At 42.2% G+C, this 23,326-nt stretch overlaps 1 protein-coding gene across 1 annotated transcript in view; it reads left to right on the top strand.

The window, feature by feature from the left end:
- Positions 1-1,197: 1,197 nt before the first annotated feature.
- Positions 1,198-23,326, top strand: part of COL24A1 (collagen type XXIV alpha 1 chain) — a 119,152-nt gene continuing 97,023 nt past the window's right edge. The window contains exons 1-4 of the mRNA XM_059477700.1: positions 1,198-1,574; positions 6,701-6,762; positions 12,989-14,289; positions 20,142-20,195. Of these exons, the coding sequence (XP_059333683.1) occupies positions 1,198-1,574; positions 6,701-6,762; positions 12,989-14,289; positions 20,142-20,195 (1,794 nt within the window). The remainder of the gene's footprint in view (positions 1,575-6,700; positions 6,763-12,988; positions 14,290-20,141; positions 20,196-23,326) is intronic.

Genomic DNA, 23,326 nt, shown 5'->3' on the forward strand with positions numbered 1-23,326 from the left:
TGAAATCTTCATTCTTGTAGCACCCAGAAAGAGAGAAGTAACCCTGACTCACATCTAATTGCTTCTGAAGTCCATGGAAGTTTTGCCTAAGTAAGGCTGCAGGACTCGACCACGTGTTCCGTGTAGAGTGTGTACTGCAACGTCTGGTATTGTTTAACTCTACCATGTTTGTTTTCAGCGACAGTTTGCAAGAAGATGTCTTATGGGATAAAGTTACAAATAGGCTTTGTTGTGGGGACAAGGTAAGAAAACGAAATTAAAGCTAAAAAGACCTTTGTCTTTCGAGGAAGACAGTGAAGGGTGTAATATTTCTTTGGCATTGTAATGCTACTAAATTACATCTGCTCCTCAAACATTTTTCAGAGGGAGGATTTCTAGACCCAACTCCAATTATCCTGGAGATAGAAAACGTCCGGCGCACTCAGCTTTTTGTGTTTAGATCATTTCATCAACTCTCCCCGCCCGTCCCCAGATTTTAATTTAACTTGCAGCTTCCTGCCGAGTCTCCCCAGCTGGAGCCCAGCGGCAGCCGAAGGCTCCTCTCGCCCTCCGGCTGCGCTGCGGGCATCATCACCTGTGCCGGCGCTGCGGCCGCACCTGGGCCGGGCTGGGGCTGCGCGCCGGCGGCTCCAGGCTCGGGCCGGCTGCCCCGGCTCTCCCGGCTCCGGGTGCGGGTCGGTGCCCGGGGAGCGGCGCGGGGCAGCGCGCAGCATGCGGGGCCGCGGCCCGGCCCGCCCCGGGGGCCGCGTGTGCTGATGTAATCGTCAGGCAGCAGCGCTGAAATTCAACACCGCGGCGGGCGGGAGCTCCGCCGGTGCCGGGGCAGGCGGTGCAGCGCCGCTCCGCCGCCGGACTCCGCGGGCAGCCGCGGGGCGCCCCCGCCGCCCGGCCCCCGGCGCCCCCCCCACCCGCCGCGCCCGCCCCCGCGGGCCGTACGCGGGCCGGGCCGCCCTCGGGCTTGCGCGGAGCTCGGCGGAGACCTCGGGCCGGCGGGCTTTCATGGACAGGAGCTGACCCTGCGGCGGCGCGGCGCTCGGCTTTCCCTCGGATCTCCGCTGCCCGGGCAAATGCATACAAATGCATTTGGGAGCCGAGAGGACAAGGCGAGGACGCATCTCTCCCGCGGCGCAAACGTAAGCGGGAGCCGGCGGGACGGGGCGCACCGCACCGCCACCCCGCCGCGGGGCCGAGCAGGGGATGGGGCTGCGGCTCGGCTCCCACCGCGAGCAGGGCACGACGAACCCGGCGGGCACCGTCCCCAGCTCTGCCTTCCGAGCGCCAGCCCTAACCCCGCGGGGTCCCCGGTGCCCCCGGCGGACCGGCGGGGTGCTGGCTGCTCGGACAGAGACCGCCGGTATCGCTCGCTGTCCCTGTGCCTCTCCTGCGCACCCCTGGTGTCGTTGTGGATGTGCTCTGTCCCGTCCAGCACCCTCGTGTCGTCCTTCCCCAGCCCACACCGGGCAGCCTGGCTCTGGTGCCCCGGGGAGCGGGGACAGCCTGGCCCGAGAGCCCGTGCCCCCGGATCCCCGAGGGGGAGCGAGGATCCCGGGGCCCAGCGTGCCGCGGTGCCCGCAGTAACCTGGCAGCTCCTGCGCCCCTTTGGTACCTAGCTAGTGAAACGCGGCACACAAGCAAACGCAAGAGCATGTAGAATTTACGCTAGAGCTAAGGGCGCTCTCTTAATACCAGAGATTGCCAAATAAGCTGCTCTGTATTCACGTGTTTTTGCAATTGGCAGAGGTATTTCTGATGCATTCTCACCTGTGATGCAAAGGTAGAGCTCTGTTCTCTGCCGTTTATATAAAAGCAGCCTCAGTAAAATGACTGAGTTTATAGTTGTAACAATATTAAAGAGGTTACTTGTGAGTGTCTCTGTAATGGGCTGATTTTGTTCTGGCTGTGTCTTAAGTTTACTGAGCGTTCTGAGGAGGACAGAAGAATTTATTTAGTGTTGTAGTGAGGATTATGCTGCTAAAGTCTGCCTGATGTATAATCTGGGTGTACCTGTGAGCAGGTAAGTGGCTTCCTGAAGGTCGCCTTCCTAGATCTGTTTTTAATTGCTGTGTCTTTGGGGCTTCTTCAGGAATTGTCTGAGTGCAATTTCAAAGAATGGTTTTATTTTAAATCTATAAAGGGGTATTGCTGATGGAGAAACATAAACTGCATTATAGGAAAGAGGTACAGTAGCAGTTTACTCAAGTTCAAAATATGCGATAGCTTCAGAATGTATCTGTATGCTTCTATAATATTTACCTCATTTACTTCTATAGAGAGCAAGCAACCTGGTTACTTGCCTGTGTTAAGAAACCAGAATTCCTCACAAAAGGATCAGGTTTCCTTAGCATATGTCAAACCAGTAAATCCCTTGCAACTTTAACCACCTTTTCCTTGAAATACCATTGGGTCAGGCCTGTGTAGGGGTGTCTCTGCAGTTTAAATAAGTAAAACAGCTGCATGACTTCTCAGTCTCTCACCCCATTTATTGACAGAATATTTAAAGTATGAGCAGCCTTGTGTCACCGTTGTTTCTTGCAAGCACCAAATTGTAGTACATTTGAAGAATGATATACAAAATATACAGAGACAAACCCTGTGAAAGAAGAGCACGTGAGTAAGAATTCAAGTTATATGCTTTTTCCTTCATAGAGGAAAAAAAATGGTGTATGCTATCTGGAGAAGAGAACTAGTGTAAGCAATCAGAGATTTACTCGTAAAACTGTTCTAAAATCATGTCTTTTCAATTATATCTTTTTTCTTTTGGAAATACTAACAGAGTTGACTCTTCTTCTGGATGTGGTGGTTTCTCATTTGAAGCCAGATGCTGTCCAAAGAGTGAGCCACCAGGCAGGGAGTTTCCTCTCTCTGAACCCCAGTCCTGTTGTAGAACTCCTCTCAGGGCAATGCTCCTCTACCTGTCTCGTCATCTTGTATTTCTCCCATTTTCCATTCATTCAAGTTGTGAAATTTGGCAAAGGATTCCTTGATTGCTAATTGGTGCCATCTGTGACCAAAGGGCATGTGAGTGTCACACCAGAGAGGTTTTGCAGGCTGTTGTGTCCCCTCAAGCTGTGTTTCTAGTGGGTGTTATAAAACTTGGGAAGCAGCACTGGACCTACTAGCTAATTTAATTATAGCAGCAAAGAAAGTTATATTTTTTTTATATCTTGAAAGGTAAGTTTGAGAGTTGCAGGGCATCTCTGTCCACAAGGTGCTGTGACCTTTCCAAAGCCCCTCTCAAGCTTGATGGACCCAAGCTGTGCCATTCTCCTCAGCAGTCCCCAGACAGATCCAATGAAGGAACAAGTGTGGGGCAGGTGCTGGTGTTTAAACCATCAGCCCTGAGGAGTGCAGGACTGAATGAACCTGTGGCAGTCACACTGCAGACAGGTTTACTAGCAGCCAGCTGGTGGTATTTCTTCCTTTAAACTTGAGATTTAGGAAACTAGGCTGGAATGAAGAGGATGCTGCTGTGCACTGACCAAACCTGAGTTCTGTGTGCTGCTGAGTAGCCTTCAGAGGGTGGAATTTTTCATTGCGGCTTGCCACAACTTGCTTTGAAGCTTATCAGTTTTCTCATCCCTCAATCACCCCTAATGCAAGAAACCACCATGGATAGTTGCTGTCCACTCTGTAGGAAGAGGCAAATGGCCACAAAGATTATCAGAAAGATAAACTCAGTTTTTAGTGGTACAATAGCTCAGTCACATTTGGTAGTGCCTTCCTCCAAAGTGATTCAATAGTGGCCCTCTGCATATGCTTAAATGTACAATAGAGCAGACGAAAAGGTAGAAGAAGGGGAGGAAGTTTAAGAGAGACCCCTTGGCTACACCCTAAAGCCAAGGTATTGGAACAGCTTCAGGTGTAACTAGGGAAAAAATAGCCAGAATTTGGGTCAGCTGAAGTCTTCCACACGACAAGATTCTGCATTTTTCTACTGGTGCATCCCAACATCTCCAAGAGCTGTGGACTGAGCTGAGACAAGGAGCCAAGCTCCATGCAGCTATGGCAGATGATGGGTCAAGCCACATACACATTGTGTATGGTGTATGCCTGGAGCCTGGTGTCTTAGTGGCTGTGCTGGTGTGAGAGTGAAGACTGAGAACTGACTGCTCTGCAAATGTACAGAGTGGTGATCTCAACCAAGAGGGAGGGTTTGCATGGATTAGGTTGCACATGGTTTCATTTATAAAAAATTTTCCTCATGAAAAAAGATAGAAGGAAGTCTCACTTTTCTCACGCATTAGAGGACCCCCAGCACTATGGTTGTTTCTGGTCCCTGTTTTTTCTCTTAGTTGATAACTCATCTGTTCTTGACATTATCTGGAGAGCACTGTGTAAGCCAGGCATTTGTCTTTACTTCTCACTAAATGTTTCTGTATATTCAGTTACATCTGTGTAATTTACAGCCCTGGGAACATGTTCTAATTTCTTGCTTTCCTACAATGTTTGCTGGAAGTGGCAGAGGCAGGTACCTGACAGACACAGCTTTGTACCTGGTTGGTGTAGTAGAAGAGGCTGTTGTAATTATTAGAGGAGTCATCTTTGAATTTTGGGCTCTGGGGTTCTTTGAGCATCCTTATTTTGTAGCTAGCTAAAATGTTTTATGTGATTTTTAATGGCAAATCCATTTTGCACCTTTGAAAATAATAAGGGTCAAATAAAGCGTTGTCCTGAGTTTTAGCTGATACAGTGCAATGCATGGACTTTGTTTCTGGCACAGCTGTCTCCTGATGCTGAGTTTCTCATTTGATCAAAAGATGATACATTGTGTGATGCAGAAACTTTGAACTTGAATTCTGGGCTTTAGAACTCTGAAAAAATGAACTGAGTGTCCTGTAATGGACGAGCTGTTTGGACAACAGTTGGTGTTAGGTCTTTTCCAGGGGTGTCAGAATTGCTCCAGTAGACATTTCATGGCTGTAGCAGGAGAAAGCTTGAAGGGAGGAATATCTAGGGATTGTAGTAGTGGTTAATTAAAGAACATGCCCCTACAAGCATGTTGGGATGTGTAAGGCATAGTTTCCACCTTTCCCTCCCTCTGTGATCAGAGCTAAAGCATTGATGCATATTTTTGAATTTCCTATATGTTCTGTGCATTTTCTTCTGGAAGATATGGTGTGTCTACCATTTTACAGTGGCAATGATGACTTTCATGCCTTATTGTTCCTTAAATTATTAATTTGTTCTGTTTGCCAAAATTTAAGCTCTCACAATATACAAATCCACTTGATAAAACCAGGCTATTACTCTGTGGTTTTAATGTACTTGGATGTTTCTGAAATGCTTGAATTCCAAAGACTTTAAAGAATTAGTAAGATTTTTCACTAAATACTGCTCTGTGTGTACGCACATGTACTTATATATATTTTCTTTCTGTTTAAATCATATGTTCCTGTACAAAGAGTGGTAGTGTTTTCTTCCTATCTTTTTTTTTTTTTTTTAATGTGAAAATCTGGCTAATTAGCTGGCAAAATTATGTGACATGAAGTTATATATGTTTAGTTGCAGCTGTGTTACTTTCAAGTACACTTGAATCCAGGTACTCAAGTGCTCTTTGACCTGGTCCAGGAAACTTTTTTAGTCACTCTAGCATTCCATATTATGAAAAATTGCTGAGATTGCAAACATTAATGAGCAAGAGGCTTGAGTGTGAGTTGATTAGTGTCAGAACTGTATTTCTGATATTTTTGAAATATTTCTTCTTAGAACTGAGTAGATAGCGGTTACTGTAATTGTTACATGCATCTGTGCCTGGTTGTCCAACAGTAACAGAAAATAGATTTCTCATTTATTAAAAGATTCAGTCACTGAGAAGAGAGTGATTAGATGTTAATCTGGCTAAAATGATAATTAAGAAACAGCAGACAATCTGTTCTTAATCATGGCAAAAATGTAGTCTGTACAACATTCAACACTTCTAAAGTGAATTTTGAGCACATAATCTAGATCAATATTATGTATGTTTGTTGGAAGAACTGTAACACCAGTGTGCTATCAACATTGTTTTCGTACTAAATCCAAAACACAACACTCAACCAGCTACTAAGAAGAAAATTGTCTCCCTGGCTGAAACCAGGGCAGTGAGCCTGTGATAGCTGTCAGTATGACACTCTTCTACCTGAGCATGGACTTGTAAGTTGAAGTGTGATGGGATTTTTTTATTACTTTGTGAAGTAATAAAAAAAAGTAATAAACTTGTAGCATGATAAAATTTTACGATACAAGAACAAAAGTTTGACACAACATTTTCACTTATGGGAAGATGATGTGATCTAGGGAGAAGACTGATAGGACGTTAAAAGTATCTAAAGTATCTAATGATCTCCACAGGAATTGACTTGTCATTTATTTTATGGGTTTTTAATGGTAATGTTTTTTTCTTTCCAGGAAGAAATGTACTATGTAGCAGCATCCATATTTGAAAGCTGCTGCAAGAAAATATAAAGCAGATGCAGTAATTTTATTAATAAAAACCAGTGTAAAATATATGTGCTATGCATGAGGGCATACACAACCTGGATCTTTGTGTGAAACTCCTCCTCAGTATCAGTAAAGTTGTACAATGTGATGGCTCTGATTCAGGACTTGCTGAAGTCAGTGGTATTCTGCCATTTGGATCTTGAACTGGGTTTCTAATTCCTTGGAGTTCTGAAACTGTAGATGTTTTCTCACATGATTTTTCCCTTTCTTTCCCTTTTAGGAAAGCTCTCCTTTTCATTGCAACATGTATAGCTGTGGGTGTTGCACAAGTACCCAAACAAGGTGAGAGTGCTTTGTTTATAATAGGACATTTGTATAATATGTTAGTAGATGAAAAGAGTAAATGGCTGTTGTTACTTGTGACCTTAGGTTCAGTTCATTAATTCATGTGACTTAAAGAAAATACCAATTACAGCATAATGAGAGCAAAAGTTTAAAGCAGCAGTTTGGAAAAGATGACCTTTTGAAAATTACTCAGATTTTCTGTCTATGAAATTGCTTACATATTTAAGCAAGCTCTTCATAAAAAAGAAGCCTTGTACAGTAAAAAGGCTTTGATTGTGTCTTCACTGCAAGTGGGTGTCCTTGGGGGTGGCAGGCTATGACTGAGTTACCTTTGCACTTAAGGCAGGCAAACCACGGCACATAATACAGGCTGGCATTGCTAAAGCAAAATGTGAAATTTGGTATTCATTTGGCTTTGCATTCAGATGCAGATGTTGTGAGGAAATAGGCTTGTCTTGTTTTTAGTTTCTTTTTTAATCTGCCAGCTGTTATAACAGCACCAGATGTGCAACTTGCTCTGGAGACTGCTGTGGGAATGATAGGTCCCAAAGTTGTGGAGGCAAACGTGCCATTTAGCCCCTTCTTATTTGCCATGAGAGTGGCAGCGTCAGTTCTCCACCAATGTCCTCTGCTGTACAGGTGAAGCATGAAGTAGGTCATCCTTGGCTGGTGAGTGTGTGACTGCAAATACTCATCTGAATGCAAACAGATGGATTGCGTGGTTAAGGCAAGACTCATTCCTGATAATGTTTTGCTAGAGCCCTTTGGGATATCTCAGCAGCCTCCCACCATTATTCTCACCAATGCGTTTTTCCTGCTTGTCATTCCCAGAGATTGGCAAAGTTTGATTTTTCCTTCAGTTGTGGAGTTTTTGTTTTGCCTCCCCCCCGTTGCCTTTGTAGTTTTGCCCTCCAGTGTTGCCCATTGCTTGCCTGGTAAGATTGGTTGTTGATTTTTCACATCCCGCTCAATGGGGGCCATATGCTTTTGTGATGATGGGATTTTCCCAGATTTTTATAATAGCTGAGCCAAGTTCTCACTGGAGGAGGGGCAGCATGTTAGATGTGTGTGGCCTGCCCTGTTCCAGGCCTGCAGGGATGGGAAGAGGCAGTTTTAGGAAGGCAGTTTACTGTTTCCCGGTGTGGTGGGAGCAGGTGACAGATGCCAGAGACAGCTCTGTGGTGACTATTTGAGTGTCTTCATCCCTCCAGCCCACTGTCCTCCTCTGCAAAGAAATAAACCATTTTCCTCACTCTCATGCCCCTCAGCCTGAGAATTGCTTCTGACAGGTGAGGACTGTGAAAGCTGCAGGGCTGGGGGTGCAGTAACACAGGGGAGTGGGTGGAGACTGAGTCCTACCTGCCTCTTGGCTGAGAATGCTCCATGCACAGAGCTTTCCAGAAATGGAGTAAAGCCTCCAGTCTCAACATGCTTATATTGAATTATTTTTTATTTTGTTATCAGAAGATGAAGGAGTTTCCTTTTTTTTCTGTTATTATTTTGTTGTTATTACTGCTATTCAACAGCATTTCTAGACGGCCATATGAGAAGCCTTATTGAATGGAAACTCCTCTCCATCCTTGATGCACAAGTGCCGCACATGACTTTATTTTCTTTAAATGCTTGCTTGGGATCAAAATGATGCATAGGATCTTGATGAAACTTTCTTCCCATGAGTGAATTTGGTGCTTCTTGCACTTTATTTGCATAGTGTGTAAACAAAGTTGGAAAAAGCAGTTCAGAGAAGAAAACCTCCTCAAAAAAAACAGAGAGCATTTCAAGTATATCCTTCAGTTTCAGTATATAAGCTGCATTTTTACATTTGTGGTGCTTAGTGTATATAAGCTGCATTTTTACATTTGTGGTGCTTAGTGTTTGTCCAGGAACAGGATTGCATGCCTATCAGGAACATGTTAATGCCTTGGATTTTAAACTTCCTTGGCAGTTGTATTTTGAAAAAAGAATATTCTGCTGAACATGCAGATGTTAGCTGATTAACATGCCTTCTCTCCTGAGCTGAGGGGACAGCCTCTGCAGGCTGTACCAGAGAGGATACACCTTGTTCAGTTTGGTATGCTGCTATAAACCATGATCAGTGAAGTACTTGTAAAGATACAGTCTCATACTTTAGGAATAATAATTTGAGTGGGGTTCAAGGACACACAGAATTAATGTGTCTTGCTGGCTTTCCTATGCCCATGATCTGAACTGGCATCCAGGAGAGCATTTGTTGCAGCCAGGTATCTTAATGTACCCAGTTGCAGATGCATCACCTAGAAAATTGGCAATCTGAAGCGAAATTATTCTTGGTTCTGGTGGAGCTGATTGATTAATGGCCCTTTTCTTTTCCCTTACCCACACTGGAAAAAGGAAAGGGAGAAATGTGTGTGCTAAGATTGCTGAAACAGGGAGAGCATCTCAGAGGTCCTGCCTTCAGAGTAGCTGTGAGTATGGAGCAATGTGGAAATGAGCAAGAGGGACTGAAGGGAATACGCATGTGAAACAATCCTGTAGTCAAATCCCTTCATCCCTCCCCAGTTCCTTTGTGGGGTTATTTTTGTGCCATGCAAGGGTCAGAAGGCTTTTTGCCAAAGCTGGTGTAAGGTTTTGGCTTACCTCATGATGCAGTAAGGTTGTGAATTTTTAAAGATCTCCTAGAAGGTGGAAGGAAAGCACTTGACACCAAAACCTCAAAACAACCTTTCCTTCAAGAAGCTGAGCTGTTACAATTTGGGGGACTAATGGGTTGAATAAGCAGTAAGTGAAGACAGATGTTTTGCAGACATGAGTAAACAAAGAAAACTGACAACTGATAGGTAAAGCAAATAATGGTTGTCATGCTGGGAGGAAGAATGAGAGGGTTGCCTGCTCCCAAAATCCAGTGTGCTGCCAAGAGCTTCTGAAAGCCTTAAAATAAAATAAATATGCATGTTGGACCAGAAGTGAAATGACTGGCCAAAAAAGTTTGGAACAGCCTTTTGGCTTGACAGTGGGTTAACACACAGCAAGTCAGCAAGGAGTAATTCCTTTATACTTGCTTTTTTGATGTCATTTTTCACACAATATTTATTTGCATTTAGCTCTCTCAAGACCTGCCATTGTTTGCAGAAATCTATTTGCAGGATAGAAAAAAAAATTATTCCTCATCATGCTGATTATTTTCTCTAATAACTTTTAAACTATATGCTCTTTTCAAATCAGAACTGCCAAAAAATTGACCATTTTGCTTGCAGTTTGCCTTTTATTAGTTATAGGCTTGAAGGTAATTTTTAAGCTGACTATTTTAAACCAGGTTAAGCTTTTTATTTTACACTTGAATTTATAATACGTTGGATAGACCACATGTATTACTATTTAAAAATAAAAATATGTAATTTTTGAAAACTACAACTACTTGCCCAGTATTTCAGGTTAGGATGTGATACTCAGGCGCAACCTTAGGTTAGGCTAGCAGCTCTTCTCCTTGTGCAGTCAGCTGGCCCTGCCAGTGCACAGAGGTAGTGGAGCAGTGCATTCTGCCTTGGGGACTGTTTGCATGTGTAAGACTGTGTTGCTCAGAGCTCAGGACCTGTGTTTCTTCCCGGCTTCCCTCCCCAAGGGCAGCGCAAGCACAGCTTTCTCCTGCAGAGCTCCAGGCAGAGCAGGCAGGACGGGGTCCTGGCAATGAGCAGTGGTTCATTAGCAGAGGCACTGTGCTTCAGAGCTCTACTAGAACCTGACCTCTGTTATCAGCCTGACAGATAAAAATACAGCCATGGTGAATTAATTGCTCTGAGGCAAAACATCTTGAGAACTTGGCATACACAGGACTTTCTGCAGAAACACTCTTTCTCTATACCTCCGTCTGCACTGGCTGCTCGCCAGGCTAGTCTTGGCCTGTCCGTGAATCTCAAACATGACTAGAAACACTACAAGGTGTGTAATTAATTTTCAAGATGTACAGTGTGTTCAGGTTGATGCTTTTGGTTCCAACTTATAAATCACTCTGAAGGAAATCTCAGGCACTTCTCATAATTTAGCACTGAAACTAAGCCAACATCTGTCTATTCTTAAAGTTCGCTATGAATACATTCAGTAAACAGAGAAAGCGAAACTGGGAAAGGAGACCTTTTCTCCACTTAAAGCGTAAATATCCGTTTGTTTCAGTGGCTCTTTTCTTTCAATATTGCAGCAAATCCTTAACTTTTCTTTTTTACTCTAAATTTTTGTTGTGCTTTATAATAGTTTTATTTGCTTAGTATAAGCATGCCCATAGCAAATGTAGCCTCAGCAAAATGCTATAGAAAGTGCCTGTGTCTGCCCAGCCAGGCTTATTTGATCAGTACAACTATTAGATACTACAAGTAATTTTTAATATAGGTGTTTCTGTGAAGTTGTTCCCGTGAGAGGTGGAAACAGATTATATCTTACGCTGCTGTGTAATGCTGTTTATGAAAACTAGTCTTCAGGTTCCCCTTGTGGAAAAAAAATCCTAAAATATGGGTTAAGGGGACCTTGATCTCATCTGGTCCTATCTCTTGCTGAGGTCAGCGTCACTTCAGGTTGTTGGGTTCTGTCCAATTGGTCTTTGAAAATCTCCAAGAATTGAGATTATCCCATGTCTCTGTCCACCCTGCTCCAGCACTTGACCACTTTTGTGGTGAGCCTGCTTTTTCTTTGTATGGAGCTGAAATTTCTTGTGCTGCAGCTTGTGTCTTACTCCTCAGCTCTTCTCTGTTTTTCCTATGGCCTCAATTCAGAAAATGGACAATTTTATTTAGATTCCCCAAACTTTCCTGTCTCTAGACCAAGCTAATGTTTCTTCAGCCTTCTCAGTATGTTTTAGCTCCTAATCTTCTCATTCCATATTTCTGTAACTGCATTTTGATTCAACATCTGCAATATTTCTGCACCTTTCACAAACACTCAGGCAGGCAGTTTTACCAATCAATCTATCAATGCCATAAATGCTATCTTGTTTTGAGATCCTACAGAAAGGCTCTTGAGGATCTGTGGTTTAGCTCCTGATGAGCCTTTGTAGTGTTTCAGCTGCATCATAAGGGATGTATCTTTATATTCATCCTGAAGGAAGGTGTCTATGCCCACCAGCTCCAACTTGGCCAAATGTGATTTAGGCAATAAGAAATTAATTGGGTCACCTTCAACTGTTGATTTACCCAAAGATGGCTTTGATTTCTTACCCAGAACAGATAAGAGTTCAGTTTATCAGGATGATAGATAATTGTGTTTTTACCCATTAAGTGAAGATATTTAGCCAGGTAAAAGTGGAGACACTGTGTGACCCAGACTAAGGGAAAGCTTAAAGGACGTAGCTCACATTGAATGAGAAACTAGAGAATCCAACACTGAATAAACCACTGCCTATTCTTCTATAGGAAGATCTATCCAGATTTCTGTATGTCAAAGCCAAATCTATAGAACATCAATCAGAAGGACAGCTGGCTGCTCTGTCTCCTGCTGTGGAGTGTGTTCTTAGTTCAATGTCTTGTCGTGGTGGCTGCAGCCTTGTGCACTTTAGGGGGAGAGATGAGCCAGAAGACAGGAGCACTTCCCCTTGGGTCCTGGCAATTCTCCTCTTTCCTTACTCCTCACCACTTCCACTGCTCCAGAGTTCACCTTATCCATGGCTCTAACAAGTAAACTGTATGGAGGGGAAGGAGGCCTTACTGTGCTAACTGTGCTATAAATAGATTGTCCTTTCTTATAAACTAAGCCACCCTTCCCTCAAATGCTTTGATTTGTACTTTTTAGATAAAGAGCAACAGCATGGATTTAGTGCAGAAGATTTTTTGCAGAAGGAAAAGTTTTCGAAAAAACGACTAATTCTCTGCTCAAAGAGTAGACAGGATTAGCTTAATAAATAAGGAACTAACCAAAGTGTATTTGCTGATCACTGGAAAGTTTGAAGAGAGCAAATGAGAATTTTTCATTTTCATAAGTGAACTGACCTACAATGGGCATTTTGTGGACCTTTCTGTGTGTTTGTTTAGTTTGGTTGGGTTTTTTTTTTAAGATGGAAATTTTGCTCTGGCTTTAATTACTCGTTTGATTTATGTGAAAGATCAGTGCCTTCCAGGAGGGATTTGGTGGCCTTACTGTGTGAAGTGTATATGCTCTGAGAGGTATAGATTTGTGAGAATGTTCTGTGTACATTTGTTTATATGGATCTGAATGTATGAGCTTGTAAATTAAATCAACAGTGTGCCTTTATTTCTTTTTACAGCAATAGATGTTCTTCACCAACTAGGCCTTGTGAAAGATGTCCAAGAGCCTTCAGAGACAGCAGTGCCCTCACCATCCTCTCTGTTACCTCAGGGTGTTCGTCTAACTGCATCAGGAGTGGTGCTAAGCGATGATGCACATATTGAGTCCCGTGTCCCCCAAGTCATACCATCAAATCTAGGGCATCAGTTCACCTTATTGGTTGGGCTGTACTCTTACAGAGCCAGTAATGCTTTTCTTTTCAGTGTTAGGAACAAAAGCAGGCTGCAGTTTGGTGTCCAGCTGCTACCGAGGAAGGTAGCAGTGTACACCGGAGGGAAGCAGCCCGTGTACTTTGATTATTGTGTTCATAATGAACAATGGCATTCGTTTGCCATTGGCATTGGGGACAAGACTGTCTCACTATTTGCTGAGTGTGGAAACAAGTACTACAGCAGTGAAGTACTTTCTGAAGTGGAGACATTTGATTCAGAGGGTGTATTTACCTTGGGAAGGATGAGCTCTCACTCTGTCAGCTTTGAAGGAGTTATATGTCAGCTGGATATTATTCCCTCTGCAGAAGCCTCTGCAAACTACTGTAAATATGTGAAACAGCAGTGTCGCCAGGCTGAAACCTATCGATCTCTGCGTGGGGCTCCACTTCTGCCACATGGGCTGGATGCTTTTTCTAAGATGATCACTGATGAGGAATACCAGGAAGATATATCAGCTTATAAATGGAAAGAAGTATCAAACATGCCTGTTACCAATGTTGCTCAGATTCACTTTTTACCAGACCACTTTGAGTTAAGAAATGCCTCTGTACGGGAGTTTGCGGAGACCAAACCTCTGTTGCTGGAAGCTTGGCCTCAAACAGAACTCCAGGAGAACATTGATCTGGCTCTTCAGCAGCAGGAGACAAGCAGAAAAAGAAACATCATGAAAACCCCTGCAGCATCGTATCCAAATAGTTCAGCTAACACCACAGAAGATGCAGGCAGACATAGTGAGCTTTCTCTGATCTCCCCTGTAAAACAGAGTAAAACTAAAAGCAAGGGAATGGAAAAAGCAAAACAGCATTTAGATGAACCAAACAAAAAGCAGCAAATCTTCAACACAACTCTGTACAGTTTGCCTGCTGAACTCCCTCTGGATAATCGACTTCATCCAGGGCAGGAAGGTGCATTTGATGCTGATGAGACTTATCATACAGAAAGCACTTATGAAAATGGTATTGATAATTATGCTTATGACTATGAAGATCTTGGCAAAATGTTTGAAAGGGGAAGTGTCAGAGGTCCAAAGGGGGAAACTGGACCTCCTGTAAGTTATCTTTATTATTCTTTTTACTATATTGCAGCAGCATACGTTTAACAGAGGCTTTGAAAGAAACCTCTCCAAGCATGCCAAAGCTGTGACTGCAGTTTCTCCAGCTATTGTACAATTGTATTGTACAAATGTTTGTCTGCCTTAAATGTGTCTTTTTCTCACATGTAATTTTAATGTAAGTGTCATATACTTTTATTTACTGGAAGAGTATAAAGACATCCATGATACTCACATTCTGGTGAAGTGGTAGGCAACCCAGGCTTCTTTAAAATTTGGAATGCAGCTGGATGTTTGTAACTACTGATTACAGAGATGGCTCACATAATAACGTTGCAGGCTAATTTACTGCAGTTCACAAATATGGGTGCTGGTCCATAAAAAGAACAACCAGGCTGCTTGGAAGACTGACACAATTGTCTTGGTTGAGCAATGCTGTCAAAATATATAGTTGTAGAAATAGACCAGCTGCAGAATCTAGTCTGCAATCATTCGTAACCCAAGGTTATGGGGTTAAGCAAACCTGCATGGAAAACGGTTTTTAGAACAGTCTTACAAGGTTTTGAGGTATTTTTTAAGTTCACAGAGTAAGTGATTTTTGATACAATGGCAAATGCACAGTAGTGGTTTTAACAGAAACTCGTTTATCCTTTCTTATTGTGTGCACAAGGCTCATACACTTTTTAATTAATAGAAATGTGCCCATATATATGAAGCTACAGAGCAGAAAGAACATCAATTCCTGCGTAGCCTGGGAAATATAATAGATCATGCTTTGTGCTTGTGTGAGATTTTGGTTGAAATTTTAAACCATAGTTTTTAAACCACTTGCTTTTTTTGTTTGGTTGGTTTTGGTTTTGGAAGTGTTCATCTGTTTAGTTATTACTGGAAAGCAATTTGATATGTGTTAAGTAGCTCCTAATATATATTTAAATATGGCCATAAATTTATTGTGTCTATTCTTTTAGCATTGAATTTTTTTTTTTTCTTGAACTAGTAAACAACTAAGAACCTATTCAAAAGTTCACTTTTTACTCTAAACAGGATCCAAGCACAAAGTAATTGTTACACAATTGGAAAATGTGTTAACAAGTAATTCACACTACTCCAGAAGTGCTCTTGCTTAATCTTTTTTGATTGCGAAGTCAGTCTTTTTTCTCTCTTTGTCCCTTATGATAGCATTCATGGTGACATGTCACTAAGCATGTAGCTGTCATCAGCATGAGGTTAATTTCCATTTTTGGACCTTAGGATGTTTAGTAACTACTAATAGAATGTTTTAATTTTAGCCCGTAGCTTGTTTGTTGTGATTTCAGTCAGTCACAGCCAAGAAAGTTAAATCCCTTTTTATTCACGTATCACAGAAATGGCTGCTGATAGTGTTGGTTGTTTGCATTACTAAGAAACTCCAAGCAAATGCTCTGGGTTGTTTTTCTAGACACTACACACAGACACTGCACATACAGTGGCAAAGATGACAGCTGACTTGAAGGGTTCAGAGGTGTCTGTTACCATCTTCAACGCTGTCTTACGGACTGGGGATAGAGAAGATTGCCTTGCTTAGGAATGCAGACTGTAGTCTGCAGGGGATAGGGTGCATTTGTACTGAGGTGTTTTGCTGGGTCAGGATTTAGAAAATGTGCCCAAAGGTCTTAAAGGTCTATGGTAGAGCTGGGAAGTTAATCTAGACCCTTGTGGGCCCCAGGTTGGCTGAAGGGACCAGCAGCACCTGCTGGAACAGAGGCAAAGCTAAAACACCACTCTGCCAGAGAGGCTGACACCAAAGGGCGAGGAGATCTCTGCATGAAAACTAAGAATTGTGCTCTATGGAGATTGTGTGGCTCAGTATCTGCTACTTGAAGAGATGATCTTGGTTTGCTTTCTCAGTTTAGTCCTCCCATGTAGAGATGATGAGAATTAATGCAGATTTTTTATGTGTGGCTCTAACACTTTAGTATATAAGTACTCATGGAGTCTGCAATGTTGTGCCTAAAAAGCAACACTGAAAAACTTAAAAACTTCCCTTGCAGCAAAAAGTCCTGATGAGGCATGAAACCCCCTCTTTTCACTTCTTTTAATATGTTGTGGTTGGTTTGAATCTTCTTTCAAGATTTGAACACAGAAGTTAATGTTCGTTCTATTGGAATTGACAGGCAAGAACTAGCTTTTGTGGTTCTTAAACTACTCAGCTTCTTTTAGCTTTTAATCATCTACCAGAACTGATTCTTGCCTTGTATAATTAGGCCTCTTATATTCCATGATCCCACAGCTGTGGAATTCACCCACTGCGGCAAAGCAGGACTCCAGAATTCAGGCTTTCATTTATAGATAGGGTATAAAAAGGGAACAGCTATTTTTTCAAAACTATTAAAACCCTGATTAAAATTCTAGCAGCTGTAATGACCACCACGCCCCCCTAGGAAAATATAAATTGAGTTTAAACTGGAATAGTAAGATTTCCTGAAACACTTCTTTCAAGGGAATGCTGCTCTGTCCATCTGATGAAGCACTCCTTTTTGTGATGCAGAGGGTGTTGGCAATCTGTAAAGATTACAAAAATAAATGTGGTGTGCATTTTTAACTGTTTAACTTTCAAGCTGATATTTTTCATTGCACAATCCTAAAGTAGTTTGCAATAACGTGGGGCATAGTCTTACACTGGTAGAAGGGAGAGGCTGATGTGAGCTAAAGTGCTGATTTGTTACTTGCTGGTAGGTAATGGCAACTTCAGGCTATCTGCACAGGATGTGGCCTTCTAAGAGTAAGAGAAATGAACTAGGAATAAATTTCCTCTATTGGAAAAGTTTTTCTAGATTTTCAAGATACTCTGCCAGAAGGAGGAATGGTAGAAGACCAAATGGTGGTGTTCTTTCTAGTTGGTAAAGAGAAGCAGTCTGGAATTGTTGTCAGGAGGAAGGGGAAATGGCAAGCCCTGCAATGAGCAGAATTGTGTCCTGGAGGAGCTGTCCTATTGCAATCCAGAGGTGTGACAGTAAGAACATTGAGAGAGCAGTTCAGAGATCCCAAATGTAGCAGCTTCTCTTTCACACTTAGCTTATTTCATTTATTTTACTCTCAGCTAACCTTTCATACTTCTGCTGATTGCACTCTTTGCTTATTTCTCAGTTGAACAAAATTGCCTGTTGAGGTTCTCCCTGACCACAGGGGATATATTGATCACTTAATCCCTTTCATGCATTTCCCTGCCCAGGCTGAGAAATCTCAGTACCTAATGATTCAGCTAAAGATTTGCTATATGTAAATGAAATGTTTCCTTTTACCTCTGGATAATAGGTCAAATTTAAAACACATGTAACCCAAGTAAGACAGGGTTCAGTACCTAGGAAAATAATGTAAGTTATTTCATGTCTAGGAAAGTTCCTTATATTTATTCCAGTGACCATTGGAAAGGCTGTGAAAATTTCTGGAAGAGTAGCATCTACTTTTATGTCAGGATTAAGCAATGATTATTTGGAACTTGAGCTTTTTTTGCTCAATAGCTAAATGAAGTTTTTACAATTCCTAAAAACAGTAAGTTGTTGTATCTTTTTAAAGTTACAAATGATCTGTTTGGAGAAAACTGATTTTGTTAAACAATTTTAAGTTAGCATCTGTGATATTTATGCAAAGTAACTTTTTGTTTTGTTTGATAGCGGTGGTCAGTGTCAAATGCTAAAATCCAGATTGACATTTCTAATTGCTTCAGATTTGTTTAATTACTGTTTCCAGTAGTTGGAAGAAAAGCTATTCAAACAAGTGACTTATTCCTTGGTTTAAGAGAGATTGGCTCACTCTCAGATGTTGATTTCTGTGGTTTACATGGATGCCTGAGAGGCTTAAGTAGCTTGCTAGCCAGTATAAAAATAGTCATACTGATTTGAAGTTGTAATTGCTTTCCTAGATTGCAGAAATACATAGGACAGAATAAGGTGGAACTGCTCATCGGGAAAGCATGTCCAGGAAGACTTAGATGTGCTCTGCTGAAGTTGCTCTCAGCGGAGGTGTTGCCTGAGTTGCAGGGAGGAGTCTGTGCTGGAGGCTAAAGAGTAACATCCTCTGGTTAAAAAGAGCCTTTTAATATATTAATCAAATGCCTGGATGGCTGAGGCTGCCTATTATTGTGAACCAGAGACTTCATCTACAACAGTTGACTTTGTTTTAAAATGCTCTGGAAAAGTGTTTTAAATCTCAGGCTGCCCAGTTCAAAATTTTGCTGCTTCTCTTAGGGGTTTCTGAGGGCTTAGTTGTGATTAGATTTTCCTTTTTTTGTTGGATGTTTGAGTTAGAGTAATCACAGTAAGGGTGGGATGGATTTGGGTGTTTGTTTATTTGTTTTCTGTTGCAAAGGAAGCAGATAGTGTTTAAAAAAATTTAGAAGCCACATAGGGAAAAATGTTCTCACTGCCCTTATTCAATAAATCAGCAACAAAGATCATGGATCTTAATAGTCAGTAAGATTCTATTAGGAAAGTGGTGGGGTTTAGCTATTCATGTATTTTTAAGGAAATGTCTGAAACAGGGTTAGAGAAGAACACAAGTCAAAACAAAATGCACACTGGTTGCATCTATTTCACTTAACAAAAAATATGTTTTCTTTTGTAGTTCCAGGATAATTATCTAATCAAAAGACACCTCTTAACTTACATTTTGAGAGGAGATATTAAAACATGCTGCTTCAGCAAGGCAGGGTGGGAGATCTTTGTGACCTTTTAAGTGGATTTTTGAACCTGGACAAGAATGCCAGGTCAAGAGTTTTCCATTATCTCCCTGATACATTTCTTGTGCTATTAAGCATGGGGTCTTTCTACTTCAGAAAAAAAGAGGATATTAGTGAGCATTTGTGCAGTCATAATGAATAGAGAATGTCCTATGCTAAAAGCATGACATGTCATGGTATGATCTAAAGACCAATTCCTATGTTTATTATGATTAATTGGAGAGGAAATAATTGATATTTTTAGTTCCTTAGAACAATGGTGACTGTGCATAAGTGACCTGTATTTTGGCCAAATTAATGGTCTCCCTCAAGAGGTCTGACTTCCCTGATGCTCATATTGCCCTTGCAGAAAGTACATGTTTCCTGCTACAGCTGGGGCTTGCTGTGCAGACATGTGGATGGGGGTGATTCACCCTTAAGAACACCCCATTCCTCTGTAGGAATTTGATATATTTCCCCTAATTTGATAGGCTTCTATGTTCAAAACAACCAGATATGCAGGGGCTGTTACACTGTCTAATATGGTGACTAATAATCTAATTCATTTGCAAAAGACACATTTGGTCATATACTAGCATCTTAAAAAATCTGCATTATCTTTAAAGAGAATGATATTCATTATATAGAAGGGCAAATGGGCTACCAGTTATCATTACTAGAAGCTTTTAATAGGAAACTGAACAGTAATTTGTTCACATTCATTTTCTTTATTTCATATTTGTAATTTCTGTGAGGTGGTATCTTTTTTTCTCACAGTTACCACAACTTTTCTGAAATGTTTGGCATGCCAGCAAGCTTATTGAAAAGGCTTAATTATTCTCTGTCCTTTATTTAGATATACATTGCACTTGCTTTCTTCATCTAATCTTTTCTTCCTTTAGTACAAATACACCTGAGTAGAAGTTACTATCCAGGTTGTTAGCTCCAATTTCTCTGACACAGGATACTTTCCAAAGAGAAATCTGATTTGCAGTCAGATTAAAAACACACTTTCTTGTCGTTTGGAATTGGTTTTCAAATTGAGGAGGTCAGTATGAGCGCAGGGTTGTCAGCAAAACTGGTCTCATCTAGAGTTGTGATACTGTCCTTGTGTCAGGTTTTAGCCTCAACTGCTTTGATTTTCTATCACCAGGGTCCTCCAGGTCCTCCAGGTTTACCTGGTCCTTCAGGGAAGAGAGGTCCTCGGGTGAGTAAAACAACTGTGTTCTTCTGCACCTCTAGGCAGGTCACCAATAATCACACTGGAGTTTGCATAATTTTGTTTTTCTCAACTTTATTCATATGCTTAGTGATTGTGTGAGGTGTGCTTGTGATGAAAGTGCATGATTCTGAACATTTGGCAGATAGGTTAAAGCAAGACAAACTGTTTCTCCTGCTGTGAACTTCCAGCACAGTTAATTCCATGTATGGGTGCATACACTGGGAATTGTTATATTTGTACCTGGCTTTTGCTGCTCCCAATATTAACTTTTCCATGCTGCTCCCATCTGCTGCAATCTAAAACCACATTCATTTGTTTTGGAGTGAGGGGGAGTGAGCAATGCAGCCTCAGAGGAGCAGGCACAGATACAAAATTAACCACTGCAAGACAGAGTGGGGGTAAAAAGTAATCCCAAAAATCTCTTTTAGTCTCTTGAGCTTCAGCAGCTTGATCCTAGGTTGCTGTCAGGGTGCTTTGCTAAAGAAATGAGGAGATGGTTTGTTTTGTGTGAGTGGGTGCAGCCCTGCAGGAGCACGGGCAGCAGCCTTGCCCTATGCCTGGGGACAGGGCAGGGCCTTTGCCACCGTGACCCTGGGGACAGGGCAGGGCCTTTGCCACAGTGACCCTGGGGACAGGGCAGGGGCTTTGCCACTGTGACCCTGGGGACAGGGCAGGGCCTTTGCCACAGTGACCCTGGGGACAGGGCAGGGGCTTTGCCACCGTGACCCTGGGGACAGGGCAGGGCCTTTGCCACCGTGACCCTGGGGACAGGGCAGGGCCTTTGCCACAGTCACCTGTGTCCCCACTGCCATGCACAGGGGAGAGGCCTGTGCTGTGCCACTGTGCTGATTAATGAATGGGGCAAAAGAATCTGTATTTGTGCAATCTGTACTAAACCATGTGCTGAGCAGTCCCTGAGGCCATGGCTGATCAGGGGGGTTTAGGGGAGGGAAGGGCAGCTGGAGGGAGCAGGTGAAGGTTTGGTGTGGGGATTATTTCAGGCCATGGTAGCTCGAGATGTGAATGGCTGTGGCTGCAGTCAGCAAGGCAGATGGAAAGTGGGAGAAAAGGGCTCACATCTGTGGGCTCAGCAGATGTGTGGGAGTAGTTTTGGTTCAGCCTTTGAGGAAGGTTTAAATGAGATGCTGCTCAACAGCCTGTTGAAACCCAGCACAGCACAGGACGTTCTAAACTTGGCCTGAAGGGTGGGAAGTCATGGCCCTGGCACTGGTCAAAGAAACCAAAAACCAAACTGGTGTTCCAGAGCATTTTGGAGGCAAGGGAGGAGAAGAGACACATTTAAAAGCATAAAATGAAAAACATTCCTTCAAATTCATTTCTTCATGACTTCTTGGATCCTTCTGTGCAAGAGCTAACAATTCTTACCACTCAGCTTTTTTATGTTGCACACTGCCTGTGGCAAGGATATGTCTGGCATCAGAGGCAGGATCTCACATATCCAGGTAGATCCTCACAACTGGGAAGTTTTCTTTGTTTCAGAGGAGGCTCTTCATATGTTTAAAGCCATGCCTGTTGGTGAGATTGCTCTTGCCCTGCTTCAATTTGTTTGGGATTTTTTTTCTGGAGGTCTTTTTAGTGATATAGAGTACTTAAAAGCATAGTGCTCTACTGTGTGAGTTCTCTGGATAAATTATTGTGTAGGGAATGCTTTCCAATGTGGGGAGCTTACCCTAAGGGACAGCTTACTGTAAGGTGCCTGAAGAAGCATGAAAATGGCTGAAATGAGTATTTACCAGTAGTTCTGAGTTTAAAATATATTTATAAAGGCCAAACAAGTCAATAAAACTATTGGATTAAAAAGAAATGATTTGAAATGCCAGTGTTCTTCAGTTTGTATGATTCTGATAAATTCAGGCAGGTGCAGCTAGTGATGATGTATGTTATGACAGGAGTTTTTTGAGCCAAAATGCCTGTGAAAACTTTTTTTACTCAAAATTCAGTTCCTCATCTAGCAGCCTGCCCTGTGACTTCTGTTTTCCTTCACATGAGTTGCCATTTGTGATTCTGAAATGTGACTCAAGGTGTCAAAGAGAAAGAGCAGAGTGCAGAGCTGCATTGCCTGGGTGTTCATCAGAGTGTGTGTCCAAAGCTGATCCTGACAGAGATCCACATGGTTGGGACACTTGGGGCATGTGTGGTTCATGGTTAGAGACTTCCATTGGAAACTGATTTTTATCCCTGCAATTGTATGGTAAAGTTCACATGTGACAGTGTTTTCTAAGTGTCTTGGCTTGTTCCAAGTTTCTTGATAATGAAATTTCAGTGGTTTCAGAATTAGTGACGATGTGAAACTCCTCTGATGCCTCATTCCATGAGAATCCTTTTGCACTTCTGTGTTCCAGTACTGTGCCCCAAGACAGGAATGCTGCAGGCAGTGAAAGCTGGAACCACTGCAGCACTGCTGGCACTTTCTATTTGTTTCCTTTCTCCTAAATCCCTGAGAGTGCCTCCAGAGTTGCCAGTGTGCAAATTAATCTCTCAAACAGCACGTGGGATTAGCATTTCTGTGGGGTTGTGTCAACATTGTCATTAGTGAGAGGGAGCACTTAAGAGATGCAGCTCTCAGTGTTACTGCAAGGTGTAATTGGTGAATGAGGCCTCGTGTGGTGCAAAGACAAACACTGAGTTTATCTGTTGTTACACCACTGAATATACAAGAAAGTTCAAAGTATTCTTATTATATTTGGTGTTTGGATTTTTGGAAGCGTTTTGGCTTTAGTGAATTCAACAGAAGCTTTGTTGCCAGTTTTTCAGGGACAGATTTTCACCAGTTTGGTCCTTCAGCACTTAGAAGATGAATAGCTGCTGACAACCATTGCAACAAATATTTTCCCTAATGTGCCATTTTCCAAGGAGTGAAGATTGCTGAATGTGTTGCAGGAACAGACATTTATACTGGAGGGCCTAGATAGTCTTGATAGCTTATTCTGTTCCTGGAACAGTTGAAGTTGAATTATTTTAGTAACAAGTCCATTTTCTGCACTAGCTGTGGGAGAATCAGGAGAATCTGTGATTTACTTTTTTTAAGAATGTGGGATACATTGCTTTGAGACATCTTTTAAGTCACCAGGAACTCATTCACTCACTTTTCATTG

Source organism: Ammospiza nelsoni, chromosome 9 (genome assembly GCF_027579445.1).
Source record: "Ammospiza nelsoni isolate bAmmNel1 chromosome 9, bAmmNel1.pri, whole genome shotgun sequence".
In the NCBI taxonomy this organism is placed as follows: domain Eukaryota; kingdom Metazoa; phylum Chordata; class Aves; order Passeriformes; family Passerellidae; genus Ammospiza; species Ammospiza nelsoni.